The following is a 21,059-nucleotide window of genomic DNA, read 5'->3' on the forward strand; positions in this document are numbered from 1 at the left end:
GGCTCTCCTACCTCTCTTGGGTCCATCTCCCAGCTCCACCTGCTGTAGGAAGAAGTCTTTGGGTTTAGTGCAATTGGTGATTGTGGTGACTTTGTCTTGCTGAAGGAGGGGAAGGAAACTAACCTTTACTGAGCACCCACTCTATGTCAGCTCCCCGAATTCTCCCCACAGCCCAGTGGAGTTGGTACTATCCCCAATTCAAAGACAAGACAGAGGCTACTTGCTTTGTGTAAGGAGGTCACACAGCTGGAGCCTGGTTGGTCTGAATGAATCACTCATGCTACCCAGGAGAGATCTCTCCCTGAGGTTTTCTGGACTCATGTCTGCACAGTTAAGCATAGAGCTTGTATCTGATACCCCAGGGGAAAGGACAGGCTAGGGAGCAGCAGGGATATTGAAAACCTGATGTGAAGGGGAGCCCTAGCAGTGAGGGCATTAGAGATCTTCTCAGGAAGCAGAATTCTGTCTCGGCCTGCAAAGGCTTCAGGATCCCAAAGTCTGAGCAGGAAGTGGCTGCCAGGAGCCATTTCCTAAAGATGGGCCCGTTTTGTATTAAGGAGCTCCATCCCTATGAGTACAGAACTCTCCATGATAATGACAGAAACCCATCCTTACCCAGGCATGGTGAAGGGTTCAAAGGCAAGGCCAGGCCTGCTATGTCCCTGTGCCATTCCGCGAGCTCCTCCAGGGAACCAAGCTGGTATAATTATTCCTCGTCTCCATGAAAAGGATGAAACCATCTGAAAGAATGAAACCACCTCCCTGAAACACTTTAATAAAATGTTTGAAAAAATTAGCATTACTCTGGAAATTAAAATTATTCTAAGGATAAGACACCTGTCCAAAGAGCTAATAATCACTTTGTCCATTTAGTTAATGTGTATTGAGTACCTTTTATGGGCCAGGTGCCTCATGAATTGTTGAGGAAACAGGCAAACAAAAATAGGTCTTTGTCCTCATTGAGCTATGGAATAATGGCAAATTAAACAAGTAAACACTCTAATAAATGAATAATTAAAATTTGGGAAGGGGGGCACGCTGGCTCAGTCAGTAGAGCATGTGACTCTGGATCTCAGGGTTGTGAGTTCGAGCCCTATGTTGGGTGTAGAGATTACAAAATAAAATCAAAAAAAAAAAGCAACAACCACCTTGGGAAGGAATGCAACAGAGCTGAGAAAAAGAAAAAAGGGCAAGTCTCCCAGGAGTGGCCTCTGGTGAAGCGACATTCAGAGCACAATAAAGAAAAAGTGTGCCCTGACCAAGCTTCTCACGTGCCTTATCTTTTGGACCCAAATGTTGGGTATTAGTATCCCCATTTTTCAGATGAGGAAATGGAGGCAAAGAGCAGGGAAGTGGCTGGACAGCCAATCCCTCCAAAGCCTTGCAAGTCATCACTGTGGTGTACAGTCTCCCAATCATCTTACTTTGCCCCGTGACACCCATAACAGTGTGCTCAGTGTCACCTTAGCTTGTTAGGACACCAGCTCCCAAGCTTCCTCAGATCCCCCTTGCCCACCTCTAACCCTAGTCATGGATCCTCTCATTGTCCCCTGCCAGTGTGATCCCAGGTCAGGAAATGGTTCTGAGTAGATTATAGGAATGATGGCTGGGGGATTCAGAGAAATCTTCCCAGGGAAGGGTGGGATCCAGACAGGCCCCCAGGGGAAAGGGCAGTCCAGCCAGTGGGAGGGGCCCCACACAGGTAAAGGCCCAGAAACAAAGAATAGAGCATGGCTGCGGCGTGGAAAAGTGGGCCCACCAGAGGAAACAGGGTCCAGCTTCAGAGAAGAGAGCCTCCAGAATCTAGTGGAGGGGCTGGAGCCTAGTCCTGCTGGGAGAGGGATCATTCGCTCTTGTCAGCAGGGCTGAGCTGGGGAGGGAGAGGGTGTCTGGGGACCAGGGCCTCTGTGTCCATTGCAGCATCTCTTTCAGATTTCTCTCGGCCATGTACTTCTGAGTGTTCTGCTGAGGAACGATGGGAGGTCAGCCCAGCAGAGGGAAAACCCGGCCAAGCCCAAGCTCGAGCCCCTCTGTCCAAGAACCGGGCCCTGTGCCCATGCAAGCAGGTAGGCTTCCCAGACACAGTAAGGCTTCACGGCCCCAGACATCGCTGCCTCTGTGAGCCTTCCTCACCAGCCACTCCAGCACAGCTTCAAGTTTCAATGAGCGCCTGCTGTATACCAGGCCCTTCCCCGTGAACCATACAGGCAGGGTCCCTCCTCTGGAGGAGCTTACAGTTCAGCAGTCAGAACACTGATAAGCTAGAAGATGTGGGAGAGTGACAGGTGCTGACCAGGAGGGCTTCCCTCCTCCTCAGTTTATTAGGAAATTGAGCTGGCAACTCTTAAGACCAACCCCAGTTCGGTAGCTCTCCAAAGCTGCGCTGTCCGTTATAATAGCCTCTAGCCGTCTGTGGCCATTTAAATTCAAAGTAAAATTCATTAAAATGAAATTAAGTTAAATATGTAGCTCCTCAGTCACACCAGCCGCATTTTGAGTGCTCAGTAGCCATATGTAGCTAGCGGCTACCTATTGGACAGCACAGTTATAGAACATTTCCTTCATCACAGAATGTTCTACTGGATAGTGTGGCTCCAAAGTATGTCTTCTTATCCCATGAAATACTGGAAGCCAAATTAGAACTATGGCAGTTGGAAAAAATTGGGACCTATAATGCTTATGCTGAGCCTACAACTGTGATTTTCAAGATAGTCCTAACTAAAAAATGCCAGTTTTTAAGACAATGAGAAAATCAAAATATCCTAGAAATTCTGTTATTTTCATATTGAAACTATAGGCCCAGTTTGTTTGTTGTTCCCCCAAACGACCCACAAATCCTTTCTCAAATCATATCCTGATTTGGGGTTTTGATGATGTATTCATCAGGGTTCTCTGGAGAAACAGAACCAATAGGGTATGTGTACATGGGTGTGTGTGTGGGTGGGTGGGGGTGTGTGTGTGTGTAGACACAGAATTTATTTTAAGAAATTGGTTCATGCAACTGTGGGGGCTGGCAAGGCTGAAATCTGCTGGGCAGGCTGGCAGGCCAGAGGCCCAAGGAAGAGTTAATGCTGCAGAATTCCAGAGTCAAGTCTGGAAATCCCTCTCCCTTGCAGGACCTCAGTCTTTTTCTCTTAAGATCTTCCACTGACTGGATGAGGCCCACCCACATTATGGAGGGTAATCAGTTTTATTCAGAGTCTACTGACTTAAATTGTTATCTCATCTTAAAAACATCTTCACAGCAACATCTAGACTTCTAGACTGGTGTTTGACCCAGTATCTGGGTACTGTGGGCTAGCCACATTGACACACAAAATTAACCATCACAGATAACAAATCACTCTAAACCAAGCAGCACTTTTAGGAGGAAGGACATGGACACACACTTACACAGAACCAGGAGACTGTAGAGCCAAATATCTGGATGTCTGTGTTTGGGCAGAAGCTATCCCCAGTCTGGAAACTGCCCTGCAATGGCTGGGGCCTCCTCCCCTACCTCAGTCCTGCCCCTAATACATTCCTCTCTCTAATGCCAGCCTCCCACAGGCATTAACACCCTGGGCACTGTCATTCTCTTGGTGGGGAAGCAGCTGCCTCCTTTTAGTCACTCAGTCTGCAGGGAGCGGGGGGACCCACCAGGCCCTGCAGGAAGAGACCTGGAAACCACACAGACCTCCCCGTCATTTCCTCTGAATCTAGCCATAGGCTGTGGCCCCAAGGCTGCTCTGAGTCATGGCCAGAGTGCTGGGGGGCTGACCCCCAGCAGGTGCTCTGGGCGCTCTCCCTGCCTGTGAGACCTGAGGGGAACTGCATTTCCCTCTCTGACAGGGTCTCCAGGGGGAAGGAAGGGCCTGTCTCTTGGTATGTCAACCCCTGAGCCCAGCAGGAACACAGATTTGGGGCAGCCCCTTCCATGAGTCATTTGTCTATCAGCCTTGCATCCATCCAAAATCTACCAAGGCTCTACCCCATACCGGGCCTTGTGCCAGGAGCAGGGGGACATAGCAATGGACAAGATAGGCACAGTCCTTGCCTTCAGGGACAGTCAAGCCCCAGATATAGGCTCTGTTATAATTGTGTACAATTTTGGTGACAGTGCATTTTAAGGGACTCTGATTAAGAGTGTGTGCTTAGGGACTCATCAGGAAGGCTTCACCAAGGAAGGGACATTTTATCCAAGGCGTGAAAGGTGCAGGCGAGTCGGCCAGGCAGATGGGTCAATCGGGGACAGCATATGCAGCCCAGTGGCAACCAGGGGCACAATGCCAGGGCTTCCAGGAGGGGAAGGGGTCCTTCCAGGCCACTTGGTTTCACCCTTGTTGGAGGATGCTTTCCACAAGACTTGCTTGCATTGTTTATTCGGGCATTAGGCATTTCCCGGCACCGTGGGATGGCCAGGCCCTGTGCTGCTGACGGCTCTGAGGAGCTCCAGTCCAGGGTCACCACGTAGATCTGCACATGTGTCTGGGAGGACACATAGGAACCAGTCCTTTTCCAGGATCACAGTCTCATTCTTCCCATGTCCACCTGGAGTATAGGCCCTCATACCACACAGTGTCCAGCTCCGGGTCTGCCCCACCGATGCCCCATCCCCTTGGTCCTTGTCTGTCCATCTGCTCTCTCTCCCCTATCTCTGGGGACATCTGTCTAGAGGGTATCACAGAACCCTGTGAGGTCTTGGCTCCTGCAGGAGCATCTATGAGACAGATAAACTTTTCATGCTGACCTTGACTGCTTTTCATAGCTTGATGCACTGATGTGCTGACAAGTGTGTCTCTCTTTTCCCTTTGTTTCAGAGACCCCTACTGAAAAGGGATGAAGAGGAAGGAGAGGGAGGGACAGTGGGATGTGGGTGAAGTGGATCTCAGCAGCTTACGGAGGGCCGGTTTTTCAGGATGAGAAGGCCCAGACAGGTATCAGGAGGTCTAGTTAGACTAGGTGGGCTGATCCCTGAGGTAGATGAGGGCATGAGCATCCTGTGCTGAGGGAGCTGCTTGCCACCTACCATCCAACCTCAGAATTGTCCTCATGGCCGCCATGTCCTTGGGATCAGTCTTGGTGTGATGGTGTGGGGGAGAGGGGAAGCTTGGCAGCCTCTGGCTCCGTGACCCCCTCTCTGAATGTCAGCGTCCCGGCGAGCCTGGGCCTTTTTGGAGAGGTGCTACTGCTGTCTGGCCAAGTCCCCCCAGCCTGGGTCCGTGAGTAGCCACAATGGTCACCCACCCCAACAGTGCCCCACGGGCAGAGGGGTAGGGAATGGCATGGGAGCCATTCCTGGCACAGTGCTGTGTCTCACTTCAGTTGCCTCGCTGTGTGATGGGGCTGACCAGAGAGGACTACCTGAGGGGCTTGTGAGGGCCGGAGTGATGCACCCAGTCAGGCCCTGACACTCAGCAGTTGCTCAGTAAAGGATGGCAGGCATGTGGCCAGGACAGGACACTTGACTGGGCCACACGTACCTGTTGGGTGTCTGCTCTGAGCCAGGCCTGGCCCCGCCTCTTCTTGGGGCAGCACGGACCTATACCTGTCATTCTGGACAAAAGCCATGGGAGAGCCATGCTACCCACATGCATGGCACTCTAGAGTTACAAAGCCTGTCTACATCTGTGATTTCACTGGCCCTTCCAGCAGCCCTCTTCCTCCCATGTGTACCCCGGACCTCAGCCCTAAAGGTTAGTCCATTCAGTGCCCACATCATTAGAACTTCCAGAAACTGCCTTCTAGAAACTGAGCTCCAAGATCTGTGCTGATACCTGCTTAGAGCTATAGTTTTTAAGTTTGCTGAGCAGCAGAATCCTTTTATCAAGATCTTCTTGAACGTCTCCATATAAAAAGCAATTGTAGCCAGGAGCCCCCCTCCTCTTGCCACACCAGCCCTTTCCCTGAGTGACCCCAAAAGATGTCTGGGCATCTGTAGGGCTCTGTAGAGGCCACTGGAAAAGCTTCAGATTCCAGAGTAGCCCTCCTGGGATCCTAGCAGACATGCTCCCCAGGGTGTTCATGGCGGGGTTGGGGTGATGGTAGAAAGCCCAGACTCCACTAGACTTCACATGTGGAGAGAAGACTAGCCAAGAGGGTGACCATCTCTGTCCCTCCCTCCAGAGAGAAGCAGGGCCACAGCCGTGGCCCTGGGCAGTTTCCCGGTAGGCGAGCACACAGAGCTGTCACTGAGACCGGGGGATCCGTTGACCATCATCTCTGAGTAAGTCCTGTCCTAATGGGGGGAAGGGTGGGGAATTCTGCTTCCTCCCCCTGGCACCTGCAGATGCACTCATGGGAGAAGGGGCCCCTCACTCTGGGAGTAAAGAGCATGGCCTTTGGCACTGAGCTCACACGTGGCCATAATCGTGGGATTTAGGAAGCCTGACACAGCTGTAGGGAGAAGCCTTGGGTAGGCAGGGTCTTGCAGGGGGCCCTAAATCGTGCCGTTTCCTGCCCAGGAGGTAGCAGCACTGGCCGGTGCAGGTGGAAGGAGCCAGCCTGGCAGGTCCTCAGGAATCCTAAATGAGCAGTTCCCCTCTCCTTTCTCTCCCCAGAGATGGAGACTGGTGGACGGTGATGTCAGAAGTTTCAGGCACAGAATACAGCATCCCCAGCAGTCATGTGGCCAAAATCTCCCATGGGTGAGTTCACACCCCAGGCCCTGCCTTAGGGAAACTTCCTGCTTTCTCTTCCCACGAGCGTGGTTCTTTATGGCCAGTCCTGTGCTGAGCAAAATGGGACAGGGGAGAATCAGGCCTGGGCCCTGCCCTCAGGAAGAGTGAACAGCTAGCCTGAGCTCTCAGGTCGGCCTGCGAGACTTGGGAGCCCAGAAGAGGGGGCTCAGGAAGGCCCCACAGAGATGTCCTCTGGGCTTTGGAGGGTGTCCGGGAGTCAGTGGAGGAGACTGCTGAAAGGGAGCAGCTGCATACGTGTCCTAAATGTCCTGAGGCAAGAAAATGGAGGGGTGGCGCCCCATATCTTGGCAAGTCTGCCCTTCTAAGAGGGGCCTCACAGTGGGCAGGACACGGGGGATGCCATCACTCGCCACGAGTGAGTGACAAAAGAAACCAACTCCAGAGCAAATTCTATGGCATGAGAGAGAAAGGAAGGGAACTGCCTTTCGGTGGGATTAACCCACATAACACGGAGTCAGGAGGTACGCTGTGTGTACTGTGATGGCCGCTCTTCTGTTCTGAGAGAAAGTACGACTCTGGCACTGGGTGGCCTTCCTTCTCTGAGGCTCACGGGATGTCTGGCTCTGGTGAAAGTAGTGCAGGGCTCCCGAGACGTGCGGACACCTCGCAGAATCAGCTCGCATAGAGGTTGTTGGCACCCACGTGTTTCCGGCTGGCCTGGCCCCACTGGCCAGAGGTTTTGCATCCCCAGCGTGGCACTGAAGTTTCAGCCAAGGAGACACTGGCCACCTCTAAGAGTCCCCTTCCCTTGCCACTCCGTCTGCTTCCTCCATGTTTGTAAGTCTTATGAATGACTTGTTTTATTTACTATAAAACTAGGCTAAGTTTGCTGCTGGCACCAAGCGGGTCACAGCTTCTCTGATTTATCTCCTTGGAATGGACTCAACCCTGACTCTGGATTTGACTATGGAATTTCACATGATGACAGGGAGGCAGCCATTTCCATCGAGTTGGCTTCTGTAGGTTTTCCCCGGGACCATAAGGCATGACTCTGGGGACATTAGAAGGCTGATGGACTAGTAAGCCAAAAAATTCCTGCAAAACCACCCTGAACTTTCCATTGCAGTTAAGTCCCTCATGGACATATAGGTGAAGGATTAAGTGTAGGAGAAAGGAAAATAGGGGGCGAGGGTAATCAACAATCCAGCAGTGAGAGGCCCCGAGGAATAGGTCATGAAGATCTGTGCTTTGGGAGGCACATACGGTGATCGATATCTTACGTGATTATTTCCAAGATTTTAGAATGTCTTGAACATTCTAGTTCCAACATTTCTACCCACAAAAAAGCTCCAATGGGAGTTAGATTTCACTGATAATGAATACATGTTCACCCACATGTCTTTTGGCTGCAAAGTTAAACTTTAAAATGTTCAAAGAAAATATTTACTACAATTAAACACACACACACACAAAGGCAATTCTTGGAAAGGTGAGTGGCTGGCATAGGGGTGCTAGAGGAGCTGGGCAGTGATAGGAGTCTATGATCACCCCACCTTCCCCCAGCCTCCTGGCCACTTGGGAATGAGGTCTCCAGGCACAAAAGGCTGGGGCTGACCCCATGAGGTTGTCCTCTGCAGCCTCTGGAACCAAGACCAAGACAAAGCTGGGGGGCCCTTAGAGACCAAGGTACAGATGGAACTCTGAGGCCCAGAGAGGGAGGAGGGGTTTGAGTAGAGTCTTGGCTCACCCATGCCCAGGCTGACCTCTCTCTGTCCCTCCTGCAGGTGGCTGTATGAGGGCCTGAGCCGGGAGAAAGCTGAAGAACTGCTGTTGCTGCCTGGGAACTCTGGAGGGGCCTTCCTTATCCGGGAGAGCCAGACCAGGAAAGGTGGGTAAGCTGAGCCCTGGCTTGTCCCTCGAATGCCAAGAGGTGACTTGGGGGTATAGGTAGGAGGTCAAAAGTGAAGGGCTGGAGTACCTGGCCTTGGAGTCAGACAGTTTAGCTGACTGACCACCATGTTGCTGCCATGAAAGCCCATTTCTAAAAGTGGGTGTGAATGGCCCACAGTGGGGATCCAGGCTCAGCCTACACTTTGGCCATTGGGTCTTGTAATAGAGTATAGTCACAGGATTTCCCTGCCCGGACCAGCAGTGATTCCTCCCTCCCCAAAACACAACACAGTCCTGATCTCTTGGCAAAAAGTTGTCAAGTTCATGAGGTCTCTGTGTTCTGGGTCACCAGTCAGTCAAAACCAGAAAACTCATTAGAAGTCAGCTATTGATCTTCTTTCTATTGTACAGATGAGGAAGATGGAGGAACAAAGGCTGAAGAGGGGTAGGGACATGTCACACTGTACATTCCTGTGGGCCTTCTCCCACCTCAGGTATAGGACTTTTGCAAACACAAAGCTGATAGAATCTGTCTCTGATGCCCCTGCCTCCCTCTGAGCTGCTGCCCTGCGACCCTTACAGTGGGGGCAGAGAAGGACGTTGAAAGAGTGGCGATGCTGATGTTTATGGTAGGCCCTTTAAGTGTCTTCAAACAACCCTGTTTCAAGTTTGAAGGATTGTAGTTCCCCATTTTACAGATGAGGAAACTGAGGCTTAGGGAGGAGAAACAATTTGCCTGGGTAGACATAGCTATGAAGCTGGGATTCAAACCCAGCTGAGGTCCTCCTCACTTCAGACACCCAAGAAAGGCCCATGTGTCACAATGGTGGAATTGCAAACTCAGTGGTAGACTAGGGTGGAGAGACTCAGGAATGACAGGCCTCCTGTGCTTGCCCTAATTTAACCAACCATAGTGGGTTGTCAGGGTCCTTTGCTCTCAGTCTCCCTCCCAGGGCCCCCTGCAGCACATCTTTGCCTCTCCTCCCCTTCCTTCAGAAACTCGCTGGGTTGACCTCTCCCCAGCCCCTCCTGCTACTTTCCGGACAGCATTACCATCCCGCCTTACACCCAAAGGCTGGCTGGGGCTTGAGGCTGGCCTGAGTGTAGGCTGCAAACAGGAAACCACAGCACTGGAGCTGATTGGGGCAGGAGTGCTGCAAACCAGGCCCTAGTGAGCTTGAGAAGCCACAGGAAGTGCTCCGTGCTCAACTGCCCCATCCCCACCCCTTCTCTGGCCTGGTTTAGCCACAACTGCATAGTGACCAGCACTTACTGCTCCTTCCTTTTTTTTTTTTTTGAAGATTTTATTTATTCATTTGACAGAGAGAGAGACAGCGAGAGAGGGAACACAAGCAGGGGGAGTGGGAGAGGGAGAAGCAGGCTTCCTGCCGAGCAGGGAGCCCGATGTGGGGCTTGATCCCAGGACCCTGGGATCATGACCTGAGCCGAAGGCAGACGCTTAACGACTGAGCCACCCAGGCGCCCCGACTTACTGCTCCTTCCTAAGAAGGCACATATACTCGAGGAACTGGCTGGGAAATATAGGAGAAAGCAGACAATGATCTTTAAAGATCCATAAACAGGGGAACCTGGGTGGCTCAGTTGGTTAGGCGTCTGTCTTCCGCTTAGGTCATGATCCCAGGGTCCTGGGATCAAGCCCGGCATTGGGCTCCCTGCTCAGCAGTGAGTCTGTTTCTCCCTCTCCCTCTGCCCCCCTGCCTGCTTGTGCTCATGCGCATTCTCTCTCTCTCAAATAAGTAAAATCTTTAAAAAAATATTAAAGGGGCGCCTGGGTGGCTCAGTCATTAAGTGTCTGCCTTCGGCTCAGGTCATGATCCCAGGGTCCTGGGATCGAGCCTTGCATCGGGCTCCCTGCTCCGCGGGAAGCCTGCTTCTCCTTTTCCCCCTGCTTGTGTTCCCTCTCTGTCAAATAAATAAATAAAATCTTTAAAAATATAGGGGCACCTGAGTGGCTCAGTCGTTAAGCCTTCAGCTCAGTCTGCCTTCAGCTCAGGTCATGATCCCAGGGTCCTGGGATCGAGTCCCCCATCGGGCTCCCTGCTCAGCGGGAAGCCTGCTTCTCCCTCTCCCACTCCCCCTACTTGTGTTCCCTCTCTCGCTGTGTCTCTCTCTGTCAAATAAATAAATAAAATCTTTTAAAAAATATCTTTAAAAATATATATTAAAGATCCATAAACATACATATGATTTCTGGGATTAAGGTTAGATTTGACTCTGAGCTTCGCCATAGCCAACCCCAAAAGAGGGTAGATCAGAATGCAGTTCTCATTATCACAAAAGGAAGAGATTTGGGGCGCCTGGGTGGCTGCAATCGTTAAGCGTCTGCCTTCGGCTCAGGTCATGATCCCAGGGTCCTGGGACTGAGCCCCGCATCGGGCTCCTTGCTCCGAGGGAAGCCTGCTTCTCCCTCCCCCACTCCCCCTGCTTGTGTTCCCTCTCTCACTGTCTCTCTCTGTCAAATAAATAAATAAAAATCTTAAAAAACAAAAGGAAGAGATTTGTCAGTTCTGCAGGAAAGGCAGAAGTTTCCCCAGTACTAATTTCTAATCTCTCATCTGAGTCTTCTTTAGGACAGTATTTGTCAAGCTGCAGGTTAAAACCCCTTTGTGTTCCAAGAAATCAGTTTAGTTCAGTGGTTATAGAGCAGTGGATCTCAAATCTGGGTGGCCATCATAATCACCTAGAGGACTTAAAACAAAGAACTGGCCACACACCCATATTTCTTATTTGGTGGGTCTTGGGCAGGGCCTGAGAATTTACGTTTCCAACAAACTCGCAGGTGATGCTGGGGACTACACTTTAAGAACCACTGATCTTGGGGCACCTGGGTGGCTGTCAGTTAAGTGTCTGACTCTTGGTTTTGGTTCAGGTCATGATCTTAGGGTCATGAGACTGACCCTGTGTCCAGTTCTGTGTTCAGTGCAGAGTCTGCTTGAGAGTCTCTCTCTCCCTCTGCCCCTCCCCCTGCTCTCTTTCTCTCAAATAAATAATAATAATAATAATTATAGTAATAATTAAAGAAAAAGAACCACTGATCTAGGGAGCACCTGGCTGGCTCAGTTGGTAGAGCATGTGACACCTGATCTCAGGGTCGTGAGTTTGAGCCCCGCGTTGGGCAGAGATTACTTAAAAATATTTTTAAAAATGCTGATCTAGACCTTGGCTTCAAGTTGGACTCATCTGAGGAGCTTTATAAATTACTGATGCCTGCACCCAACTCCCAGAGTTTCTGGGGCTTGAACCTACAACCCTCATGGGGCTCCAACCCACAACCCTGGGATCAAGACCTGAGCCGAGACCGAAAGACAGATGCTTAACCGGCTGAGCCACCCAGGTGTCCCTGAGTTTCTGATTTAATTGGTCAGGGGTGTGGCTTTGGCCCTAGAAGATATAAAAGCCCTCTTGGTGATTCTGATATGCAGTGAAGGTTGAGACCCCTTCATTTAGTGGATCTGGACCAGGGAGTGTTTGAAGGGCAGAACACATCAAGGTACATCACTGGGGTTGGGAAAAATGTTGTTTCATCCTATTTTTGTTTTAGGTAATTTTTTTAAAAATTATATTTATTCATTTTAACAATGAGTTTTGTTTTTGTTTTTGTTTTTTAAGATCTGTGTATTTTAGAGAAAGAGCAAGAGCATGAGCAGGGGAAGGTGCAGAAGGGGAGGGAAAGAATCCCAAGCAGAGCCCGACAAGTGGCTCGATCTCACAACCCTGGAGAGGGGGAGAGAGAAAAAGAATCCTCAGACTTCCCCCTGAGCACAGAGCCCAATGCAGGTCTCGATCCAGGACCCCGAGATCGTGACCTGAGCCAAAATCAAGAGTTGGCCGCTTAACTGACTGAATTACCCAGGTGCCCCTGATTTAGGTAATTTTAAGTGTGTCCTAGGTCACAGTGTAAAATTTCATACTGTGGTTTGTAGCCAAAAAATGTTTGGTGGCGCCTGGGTGGCTTAGTTGGTTAAACATCTGACTCTTGATCTCAGCTCAGGTCTTGATCTCAGGGTCATGAGTTCAGCCTCATGTTGGGCTCCACTCTGGGTGTGGAACCTACATTAAAAAAAAAAAAAAATTGGCACTGCAGCTTTATGGGGCCTGAGTAACATCATAGAACACTAGTTCTCGGACTTTAGTGTACAAGAATTGTCAGAGAAAGACTCTTGGGCCCCTTCCAAATCTGACTATTTATTGGGCTCCGGGTCAGAAATCTGCTTCCTTCACAAGGTCTCTGGATGGTTCTTATGTTCTTTTAAGTGTGAAAACACAGTTCCATTCTAGGGGAACCAGAATTAAGTAGTAAGAGACAATGTTTTTCCAGCTGCAAAATGCATCAACTTTTCTTTGCATCAAGGTCCAAATATACCTCTGGGAAGGGAATTCTTTTTTTTTTTTTTTAAAGATTTATTTATTTATTTGAGAGAGAGAGTACATGAGAGGGGGGAGGGTTAGAGGGAGAAGCAGGCTCCTCGCTGAGCAGGGAGCCCGATGCGGGACTTGATCCAGGGACTCTAGGATCATGACCTGAGCCGAAGGCAGTCGCTTAACCAACTGAGCCACCCAGGCGCCCCTGGGAAGGGAATTCTACAGGGGAATTTGAGTCTGTGTGTGGACCGAGGAGGAAGGCCTGGGGTCTGTGAGCTCACAAGAACACTACTGAGAGTCGACTGGGGAGGGGAAGACCTCTCCATCTTCCCTAGGGTCCCTCTGGCTATACCTATTTATGTCCTAAGCCTGGGGAAAATCCATGGCAGAGCCTGAGTCAGGCCCCAAACCATGGTCTGTGAAGGGGCACTGACGACTTTGTGGAGGTCCCAGGACTGCTCCAAAGGTCAGCACCAGGGCCACCTCCCTGCTGTCCTGTGTCTCTGTTCTTTGGTGGGCGCTTTAAGGAAGATGACAATCAAGCCAGGCTTCCCACCACGGAGGGATTCACTTCTGTCCATTCTGTCAGCTGGGAAGCATTTGTTGAGCATTTCTTCTGAGTCAGGGCTGCTAAGTCATGGTTCTTGTCCTCAGGCTGCAGGCAGTGGAAGGTCCAAGGTGCAGCATCCCCAAGGCAGTCAGCTTCTCAGAGGCCTTAGCAGAGGAAGGTCAGGAGGGTCCTGCTAGGCCCACCTCCCACACACAGCTTCCAGTCTGATCCCTCATACCACTGTGGACCCCACCCCACTGCCTGGTATCATCATCGGAACACCAGGGAAAACATGGTGCCTGACCCCAGAGGTTCCTGCAGGCCAAGATGTGACATTGGCTATGGAGCTGGAGCTTTCTGGAATCCAGGACATTGTACCTTCCATGCCTTTTCCAGTGGGTCTCCCTCCAGCCCCTGCACCCAGCCACAGCTCCTACCATTCCTTCCCGCAGCCTCTCTTCTGGCCCACTGCCCACCAGAACATTCATGAATAAACCACCTTGCTCTTTCCACTGCTGCATCCTTCCACACTCCTCCCTCAGCCTTGGAAAGCCCTATCCTCCATTCTTCTACTTGGTGAACTCATACTCACCCTTCGTGACCCATTTCAATGTTATTTCCCCAGGCTATTTGCCACCATTTGCTCTCAGACCACTTCTGTAGCTAATGTAAACTTAGTTCTTAAAAGAAAAAAACAAAAACAAAACAAAAAACCAAACTAGGGTATGTGGTCTAAGAGCACAAGAACTAATATTTGAAATGGGGACCATAAAGGAAAATTCCAGCTGTGGGAAGTGCTGGCAGGACAGCACCTCCTTCCCAGAGTACGACGATCCATTTACCAACTGGGGCCTTGTGCAGGGCATGTAGTCAGTGCTCAAGGGATGTATACTGAGTAAATGAATGAGTGAATGAGTGCATGAATGGACATTGAGGGGAGGGGAAAGGATGAAGAGCTGGGGTAGACTTTCCCCCAATACCACGTGTTCACAGACAGTGGGAGGCGTGCAAATAGTGGCAAAACACTCCCCCCAACTGCTTGTAATCACGGCTCCGTCCAGCATTTATCCCAGAGATTCATTCATTCATTCAACAAATGGATATTGTGTGGTGACTCTGTGCCAACTATTGTTCTAAGCAGTGGGGATTCAACGATATAAAAAGCAAAATCCCTGCCGACAAACCAGTTGGCAAAATGGACCGTGAACACGTAAATACTGAAGTGTCTGACCATGGTAAGTGCCACATAGAAACAAGAAAGCAGCGTTAAGAGGAACAGGATCATGGGACGTGTGCAGCCAGAGGCCCTGTGGTAGATGCATCCTCAGCAGGGGCAGGTGTGCTGGGAATCAGCAATGCAAGGTCATTGGGAGTCAGGTCATGCAGGATGTTTCCAGGGTGGGGACTTGGGTTCTCAGTAAGGAGAACTCAGTAAGTGACATAAACCCATCCCTCCTGCAAAGAGAGGATTTGGGGGTGGGGTGACGAGGAAGCAGGAAGCCACCTGGGAGGTTGTTGCAGGCTCCGCCCAGGTGAGAAGTGGTTGGATTCTGGGTATGTTCTGAATGTAGCCAGTAGGGTTTGCTGTCAGGCTGTATGTGAGGTAGGAGGTAGGAGAGGAGGGAAGCGGTGAGCCTGACGCCAGGGTTAGAGTTCAGTGACAGATGCACAGTGCTGCAGGTTTCTGAGGTGGGCAGATGGAGGAAGGGTACATCAGAACCATCCTTCAGCAGGCTCACGGTTGGTTATGTGTGTTTTGGGCTGAGGGACAGGCGATGGCAGAGCAGGACTCTTGGTGCCACAGAAGCACTGCTGCCTGGGCAAGCTTAGGGCTGGGGCTTCTCCGCAGCAGGGAAGGTGTTTTGGAAGGAAGTTGTCTGAGCAGAACTGAGTTGTAAAGGGAACTGGTGGTTACTCAGGTGGAAGGGTGTTCCCTACAAAAGGAACAGTGTGAGCAAAGGAGCATAGGCCTGATACAGGTTATTGGGTGCTTGCTACATGCCAGACACCGCTAAATGCTTTCCCTGCTTCACCACTTGAATCCTTGTGCTGATCTGATGAGACTGGGAGAATTGTTATCCCCCTTTACAGATGAGGAAACAGATCTGCGAGGTCAAACAATGTGCCTGGAGACACAGCTAGTGAGCATGGGGCAACAGGGGTGTTCTAGCATGTGGCTGTGTGTGGGCTTTGAACCCAGGGAGTCAGTTAAAGTGGAGATGTCCTGGAACTGGGAGAGAGCAGTAGGTATTTGGGACTGGCTGGAACATGCAGTGAGAAGGAACGCGGGATACCAGCCCAAGGCCAGTCACAGATGGCATTGGTAGGTGACCTGTCTCCACAGTGGGGTTGTCAACCCTACATGGTGTTGATGGAGCTTATTATCCCTGAGTCTACCAGCTAGATACTCAGTGTAGCCACCCTCCCCGGTTTTAGTAACTGTGGTGACAGTGAGCAAAATGAGGTGGCTGGAGAACCATGCAGAGGATATAGGGACTTGGTTACTTAGTTCAGCTGGGTTGGTTGGCCTTCAGGGCTTATTTCAGGAATTCAGCTCTTTTTCTTGCCTTATGGTACTGTCTAGGACCTCTAGTACAATGAATAAAGTGGTGAGAATGTTCTTGCTTTGTTCCCAATGTTAGGAAGAAAAATTCAGTCTTTCTTATTAAGTATGATATTACCTATAGATGTTTCACAGATATTCTATATCAGGTTGAAAGTAGTCTTCTGTGGTAGGCAGAGTAACAGCCCCCCCAAAGATGTCCAGGTCCTAATCTCTGGAACTTGTGAATATTATTACCTTACATTGCAAAAGGGAGTTTGTAGACGTGACTAAGTTGAGGATTTTGAGATGGGGCAACTGTCATGGATTATTCAGATAAGCCCAATGAAATCACAGAGGTCTTTATAAAACAGAGGCAGCAGGATCAGAGTTTGAAAGAGATTGGAGATGAATGTTACGCTGTTGGCTTTAAAGATGGAGAAAGAGCCATGAGCTAAGGGATGCAGGTGGCTTCTAGGAACTGGAAAAGCAAAAAATGGATTATCCTCTAGAGCTTGCAGAAGAAACAAATCCTGCTGACACCTTGATTTTAGTTCAGTGAAACCCATTTCAGATTAAGCCACTGAATTTGTGGTAATTTGTTATAGCAGCAAGAGGAAACTTACACCTTCTGTTTGTAGTTTTGTGGTGGTGGCTTTTTATCAGGATGAGTACTGAATTTTGTCAAATGATTTTTATACATTTTTTCAGGTGATCATGTTTTCTCTCCTTTATTCTATTTATAAGAATATATATATATTTTATATATAAAATATGTAATTTAATTTTTTTAAATTCCATTTTTTTTTAAAGATTTTATTTATTTGACAGAGAGTGAGAGAGCATAAACAGGGAGAGCAGCAGAGGGAGAGGGAGAAGCAGGCTCCCTGCTAAGCAGGGAGCCCAATGCAGGGCTCCTGAGCAGAAGGCAGACTCTCCCCTCCCCCTCCCCAAAATAAATGAATCTTAAAAAAAAAAAAAAAAGGGTGCCTGGCTGGCTCAGTCGGTAGAGCATGTGACTCTTGATCTCAGAGTACTCAGTTCAAGCCCCACGTTGGGCACAGAGATTACTTAAAAATATGATAAACCTCAAACTAAACTGATAAAGGGAAAAAAAAAAGGCAATAAATTACCAATATCAGGGTGTAGAGCTTCCCCCCAAAAAATGGGGCGCCTGGGTGGCTCAGTTGGCTAAGCGTCTGCCTTCGGCTCAGGTCATGATCCCAGGGTCCTGGAATCTAGCCCCATGTCAGGCTCCCTGCTCCTCGCGGAGCCTGCTTCTCCCTCTCCCTCTGCCTGCCTGCTTGTGCACTCTCCCTCTCAAAAAAAAAAAAAAGGTTAAAAATATTTGCTAATGGGCACCTGGATGGCTCAGTCGGTTGAGTCTGGCTTCGGCTCGGGTCATGGTCCTGGGGTCCTGGGATCAAGTCCCAAGTTGGGCTCCCTGCTAGGCAGGGAGCCTGCTTCTCCTTCTGCCCCTCCCCTCTGCTCGTGCTCTCTCTCCCCCTCTCTCAAATAATTAAAAATCTTTAAAAATATTTGCTAATTTTTCTTGTGATTTCTTCTTTGACTTCTGGGTTATTCCCAAGTATTTGGGGATTTTCCAGATATTTTGTTAATTTATAATTTTATTCTGTTGTGGTCAAAGAACATAACTATTTTTTTAAAGATTTTATTTATTTATTTGAGAGAAAGAGAAATTGAGGGAGAGATGGAGCAGGGGCAGAGGGAGAGGAAGCAGCAGACTCCCTGCCGAGCAGGGAGCCCAGTGTGGGGCTTGATCCCGTAACTCCATGATCATGATGGACCCGAAGGCACTCAACTGACTGAGCCGAAGGCACTCAACTGACTGAGCCACCCAGGCGCTCCCACAACTATTTTTTTTTAAGATTTATTTATTTGAGAGAGAGAAAGAGGCAGCGCACAGGGAGGGGCAGAGGGAGAGGTACTGATTTATCTTTCCACCAGCACGGTAAGAGTTCCTCCTTCAGCACATCCTTGCGGGCATCTACTGACACGTTTTCACATTCTCACACTTCTGCCCACTTGAGTCTATAATAGCCACACTTAATAGTCAGGTAAACTGTGCCCAGCCCTGTGCTGCGTGCTGTGTGAATGATCTCATTTCATCCTCACAAGAGCCCTATCAATTAAGAATGTGTGGTCATTTATGGCCAAGAGAGCAAGTCTTTGCCCCTCCCCTGTCCACTTCCCTTCTGTCTGGGCCCGGTAGCCATTCTCAGCTTTCTTCTCCCAACTTGGGTTGGGATGGGTCCCAGTAGGGCCTCAATCCTGCCCCGAACGCTTTCCTCCTCAGGTTGTTACTCCCTGTCAGTCCGCCTTAGCCGCCCTGCATCGTGGGACCGGATCAGACACTACAGGATCCAGTGCCTTGATAATGGCTGGCTGTACATCTCACCACGCCTCACCTTCCCTTCACTCCAGGCCCTCGTGGATCACTATTCTGGTATGGCCTTCCCATTAGACTGGGATGTGGGCTGCAGGGGGCAGACAGTTGTGCCCTTAGACACTTTACCTGCTGGAGAATATCCAGACAGGCAGAAGAGGGACCTCTCCATCTCCATGCCGGTTCCTGTGCTAAGAACATAGGCCGGGGAGCTCTGTCTTCATCCCATGCCCTGACAGAGCCACATAAACCTCCCATGTGGTTCTGAGTCCAAGACCTCAACGGCAGGCACAGTTCTCTCCACAGGAACTAGGCCCAGAGCTGTTGCTGTTGTGCGATTCAGTTGACTCAGCATTTCCGGGTGCCTGTCCTGTTACAGGGACTGGAGCACGCAGCCAGGAGGGCAGGGTCAAAGGGGCAGAAAGGAAAGACCACTCCTGGTAAAACTGGTCAGGTGTTTCCTAGAGGGTGGGTCCATGCAGTAGATACTGACAGAACACGTAGAGATGAAGTATTTTCTAGCTTTCTTCTTCCTAAAGCACTTTCCTAACCAGAAACTGGCACTCAAAGAGGTCCATCAAACTACCCAAAACCACAGCAAATTAAATCTTCAAAACCTAGCCTAGAATGACCTGATTGCATCTCAGCCCCTAGATCAACAGCTTGAGGCTTGTGCCCTGTCACTTTTTCTAAAATGTAATCTATACACCCAAAGTGGAGCCTGAACTCATGACCCTGAGATCATGAGTCTCTACCGACTGAGCCAGCCAGGTGCCCCCGTCATTCTTTTTTGACCATGCCTCCACCTGCCAAATGGGGAAAGCTGTCAGGGGGAGGGTGGGGGTTGTTAGGGAGGGTGTCAGCCATGTCAAGGGTCTAGGTCTCTTTCTCAGAGTTGGCGGATGACATCTGCTGCCTCCTCAAGGAACCCTGTGCCCTGCAGAGGGCTGGCCCGCTCCCTGGCAAGTCCCTACCCCTACCTGTGACTGTGCAGAGGGCACCACTCAATTGGAAAGAGCTGGACAGGTAAGGGGACCCCTGGAACATGAAGGCAGAACAAAGGAGAAAGAAGGACCCACTCCTGGGAACCCACAACCCCAAATGAGCCTGTCACCTTTGGGGACACTGGCGAGCCAGTGAGTACTGACTGACCTCGTAGAGACCAAGCCAGGCTCAGCAGAACTGTAGGGGGACTGGCAGGAAGGAGGAAGATGGAGTGGATAGAGGGCATGCCCAGATGCCAAAGATGGCCAGGATGGAAGGTCAGACAAGATGGGGTAGAACAGAAAGCACCAGTCCTGAATGAAGAAGTCAAGCTGGGGTTTTATCTGACAGAGAATGGGGAGCCACTGAGAGTTTTCAGGTGGTGTGAACTTGAACTGTGGTGAGAGCAGGGAGGAGGATGAGGCTCCTTGACCCAACTCTCTTCCCCTCTCCATAGCTCCCTCCTGTTCTCTGAAGCACCTGCCTTAGGGGAATCCCCTCTCCTCAGCGAGGGGCTCCGGGAGGCCATCAGCTCCTACATCAGCCTGAGTGATGACAGCTCCGTGGATGATGCCATGGCCAAAAGCAGAGGCCAAAAGGGAATCCAACGCTGCAGCACCTAGACCCCCAGCTCAGCTCAGCCTGAGCACTCCAGAGGCAAATTCAGGGTCCCACTTGTATCCTCTGCTCCTTCCTGTCTCAGCCCCAAGAAGTCACTTAACCCTCTCCCAATGCCATGAACCCACCTGCAACCTCTAGTTCAAGTACAGACCAGCTGAAAACAGGGACAGGGCTCCAAAGAGACTAGGCCTCTGGGGTTTGACACAATTTGACCTGAGTTTGGGATTTCCAGAACCATCTTCCTCCCCTGCCTATTGAGTCCCCTTCTACACCCCCACAGTTCCACCCACTAGGTAGAAACCACCACTAGCATCAAGAAGGAAATAAAAAAAACAAACATTTAAAGAGAATCTACAAGTCTCACTCAGAATACCATACTTCAGAAGGTAGGAGTGTGGCCTAGAAGAGACAGGAAAGCAAAGGGATGGATGTCTTCCCACAGCAACAGAACCGGAATGTCCAGCCTCCACCTGGCCCCCCAGAGCAAAGGGGACCTCTGACAGTCCAGGTCTCAAACAGCCCCATCAAACCTCTTCTCTGGACAGTCCTAGCTCCAAGATCTCTATTTCATTTTGTGGCTTATCATGTGAATCTGCCTAAGCTTTCCTGGCTACAGTGGCCTTGCCATCTTGTGGCCAAACACAAAATGGCACCTTCTGGGTCTAGCACACTGCGGTGGTCAGTCACGTCTCTCAGCACCGGGCAGGGGCATCAGAAGTCAGTAAGCCTCTCTCCACAAAGCCAAGGCCACAGCCTACACCAACTCTAGCCCTTGATTTCCCTGCTGCCCATTAAGGAAGACAGGCCTGGCTGGAGCTACTACAGGAGCAGGGAGAGGAGGAAGAGGGATGAGGATGGAGGGTAGGGTTCTGAGGCTAGAGGTGATGTGGGAAAGGCTTTAATAGGTATCATCAACAGGTTCTCAATTAAAGATTTGATTTATTCAAGTACCCGAAAACGTTCTACAAGGAAAACTTATTAGATGCTGCTTGTACTGTGCTACGCACCACGCACATACTGCCACTCTGTTTTCAGAAGACTTGAAATGCCACTGATAGTTTA

The 21,059-nt window shown here is 50.2% G+C and overlaps 1 protein-coding gene across 2 annotated transcripts; it reads left to right on the forward strand.

Moving 5' to 3' along the window:
* The first annotated feature begins 1,615 nt into the window (after positions 1-1,615).
* On the forward strand, positions 1,616-21,029 carry SLA2 (Src like adaptor 2). 2 transcript variants are annotated; one of them, XM_032419632.1, is made up of 7 exons: positions 1,616-2,066; positions 6,106-6,205; positions 6,540-6,626; positions 8,405-8,508; positions 18,303-18,452; positions 19,286-19,418; positions 19,834-21,029. In XM_032419632.1, exons 1-7 carry the CDS (start codon positions 1,976-1,978, stop codon positions 19,997-19,999), a joined length of 831 nt encoding a protein of 276 aa, XP_032275523.1. In that variant the 5' UTR covers positions 1,616-1,975; the 3' UTR covers positions 20,000-21,029. The 2 variants fall into 2 exon arrangements, with proteins under 2 accessions (XP_032275523.1, XP_032275524.1); XM_032419633.1 differs by having other exon boundaries at positions 19,336-19,926.
* Positions 21,030-21,059: the final 30 nt, after the last annotated feature.

This window comes from Phoca vitulina, unplaced genomic scaffold (genome assembly GCF_004348235.1).
Source record: "Phoca vitulina isolate PV1807 unplaced genomic scaffold, GSC_HSeal_1.0 scaffold22, whole genome shotgun sequence".
Classification (NCBI taxonomy): Eukaryota; Metazoa; Chordata; class Mammalia; order Carnivora; family Phocidae; genus Phoca; species Phoca vitulina.

Excerpts from the sequence above, each read along its gene's own strand:
- SLA2 (XM_032419632.1), top strand. The coding sequence starts at position 1,976 with ATGGGAGGTCAGCCCAGCAGAGGGAAAACCCGGCCAAGCCCAAGCTCG. Across the intron at positions 2,067-6,105 it reads CCCTGTGCCCATGCAAGCAG|AGAGAAGCAGGGCCACAGCC; the intron begins GTAGGCTTCCCA and ends CCCTCCCTCCAG. Across the intron at positions 6,627-8,404 it reads GTGGCCAAAATCTCCCATGG|GTGGCTGTATGAGGGCCTGA; the intron begins GTGAGTTCACAC and ends TCCCTCCTGCAG.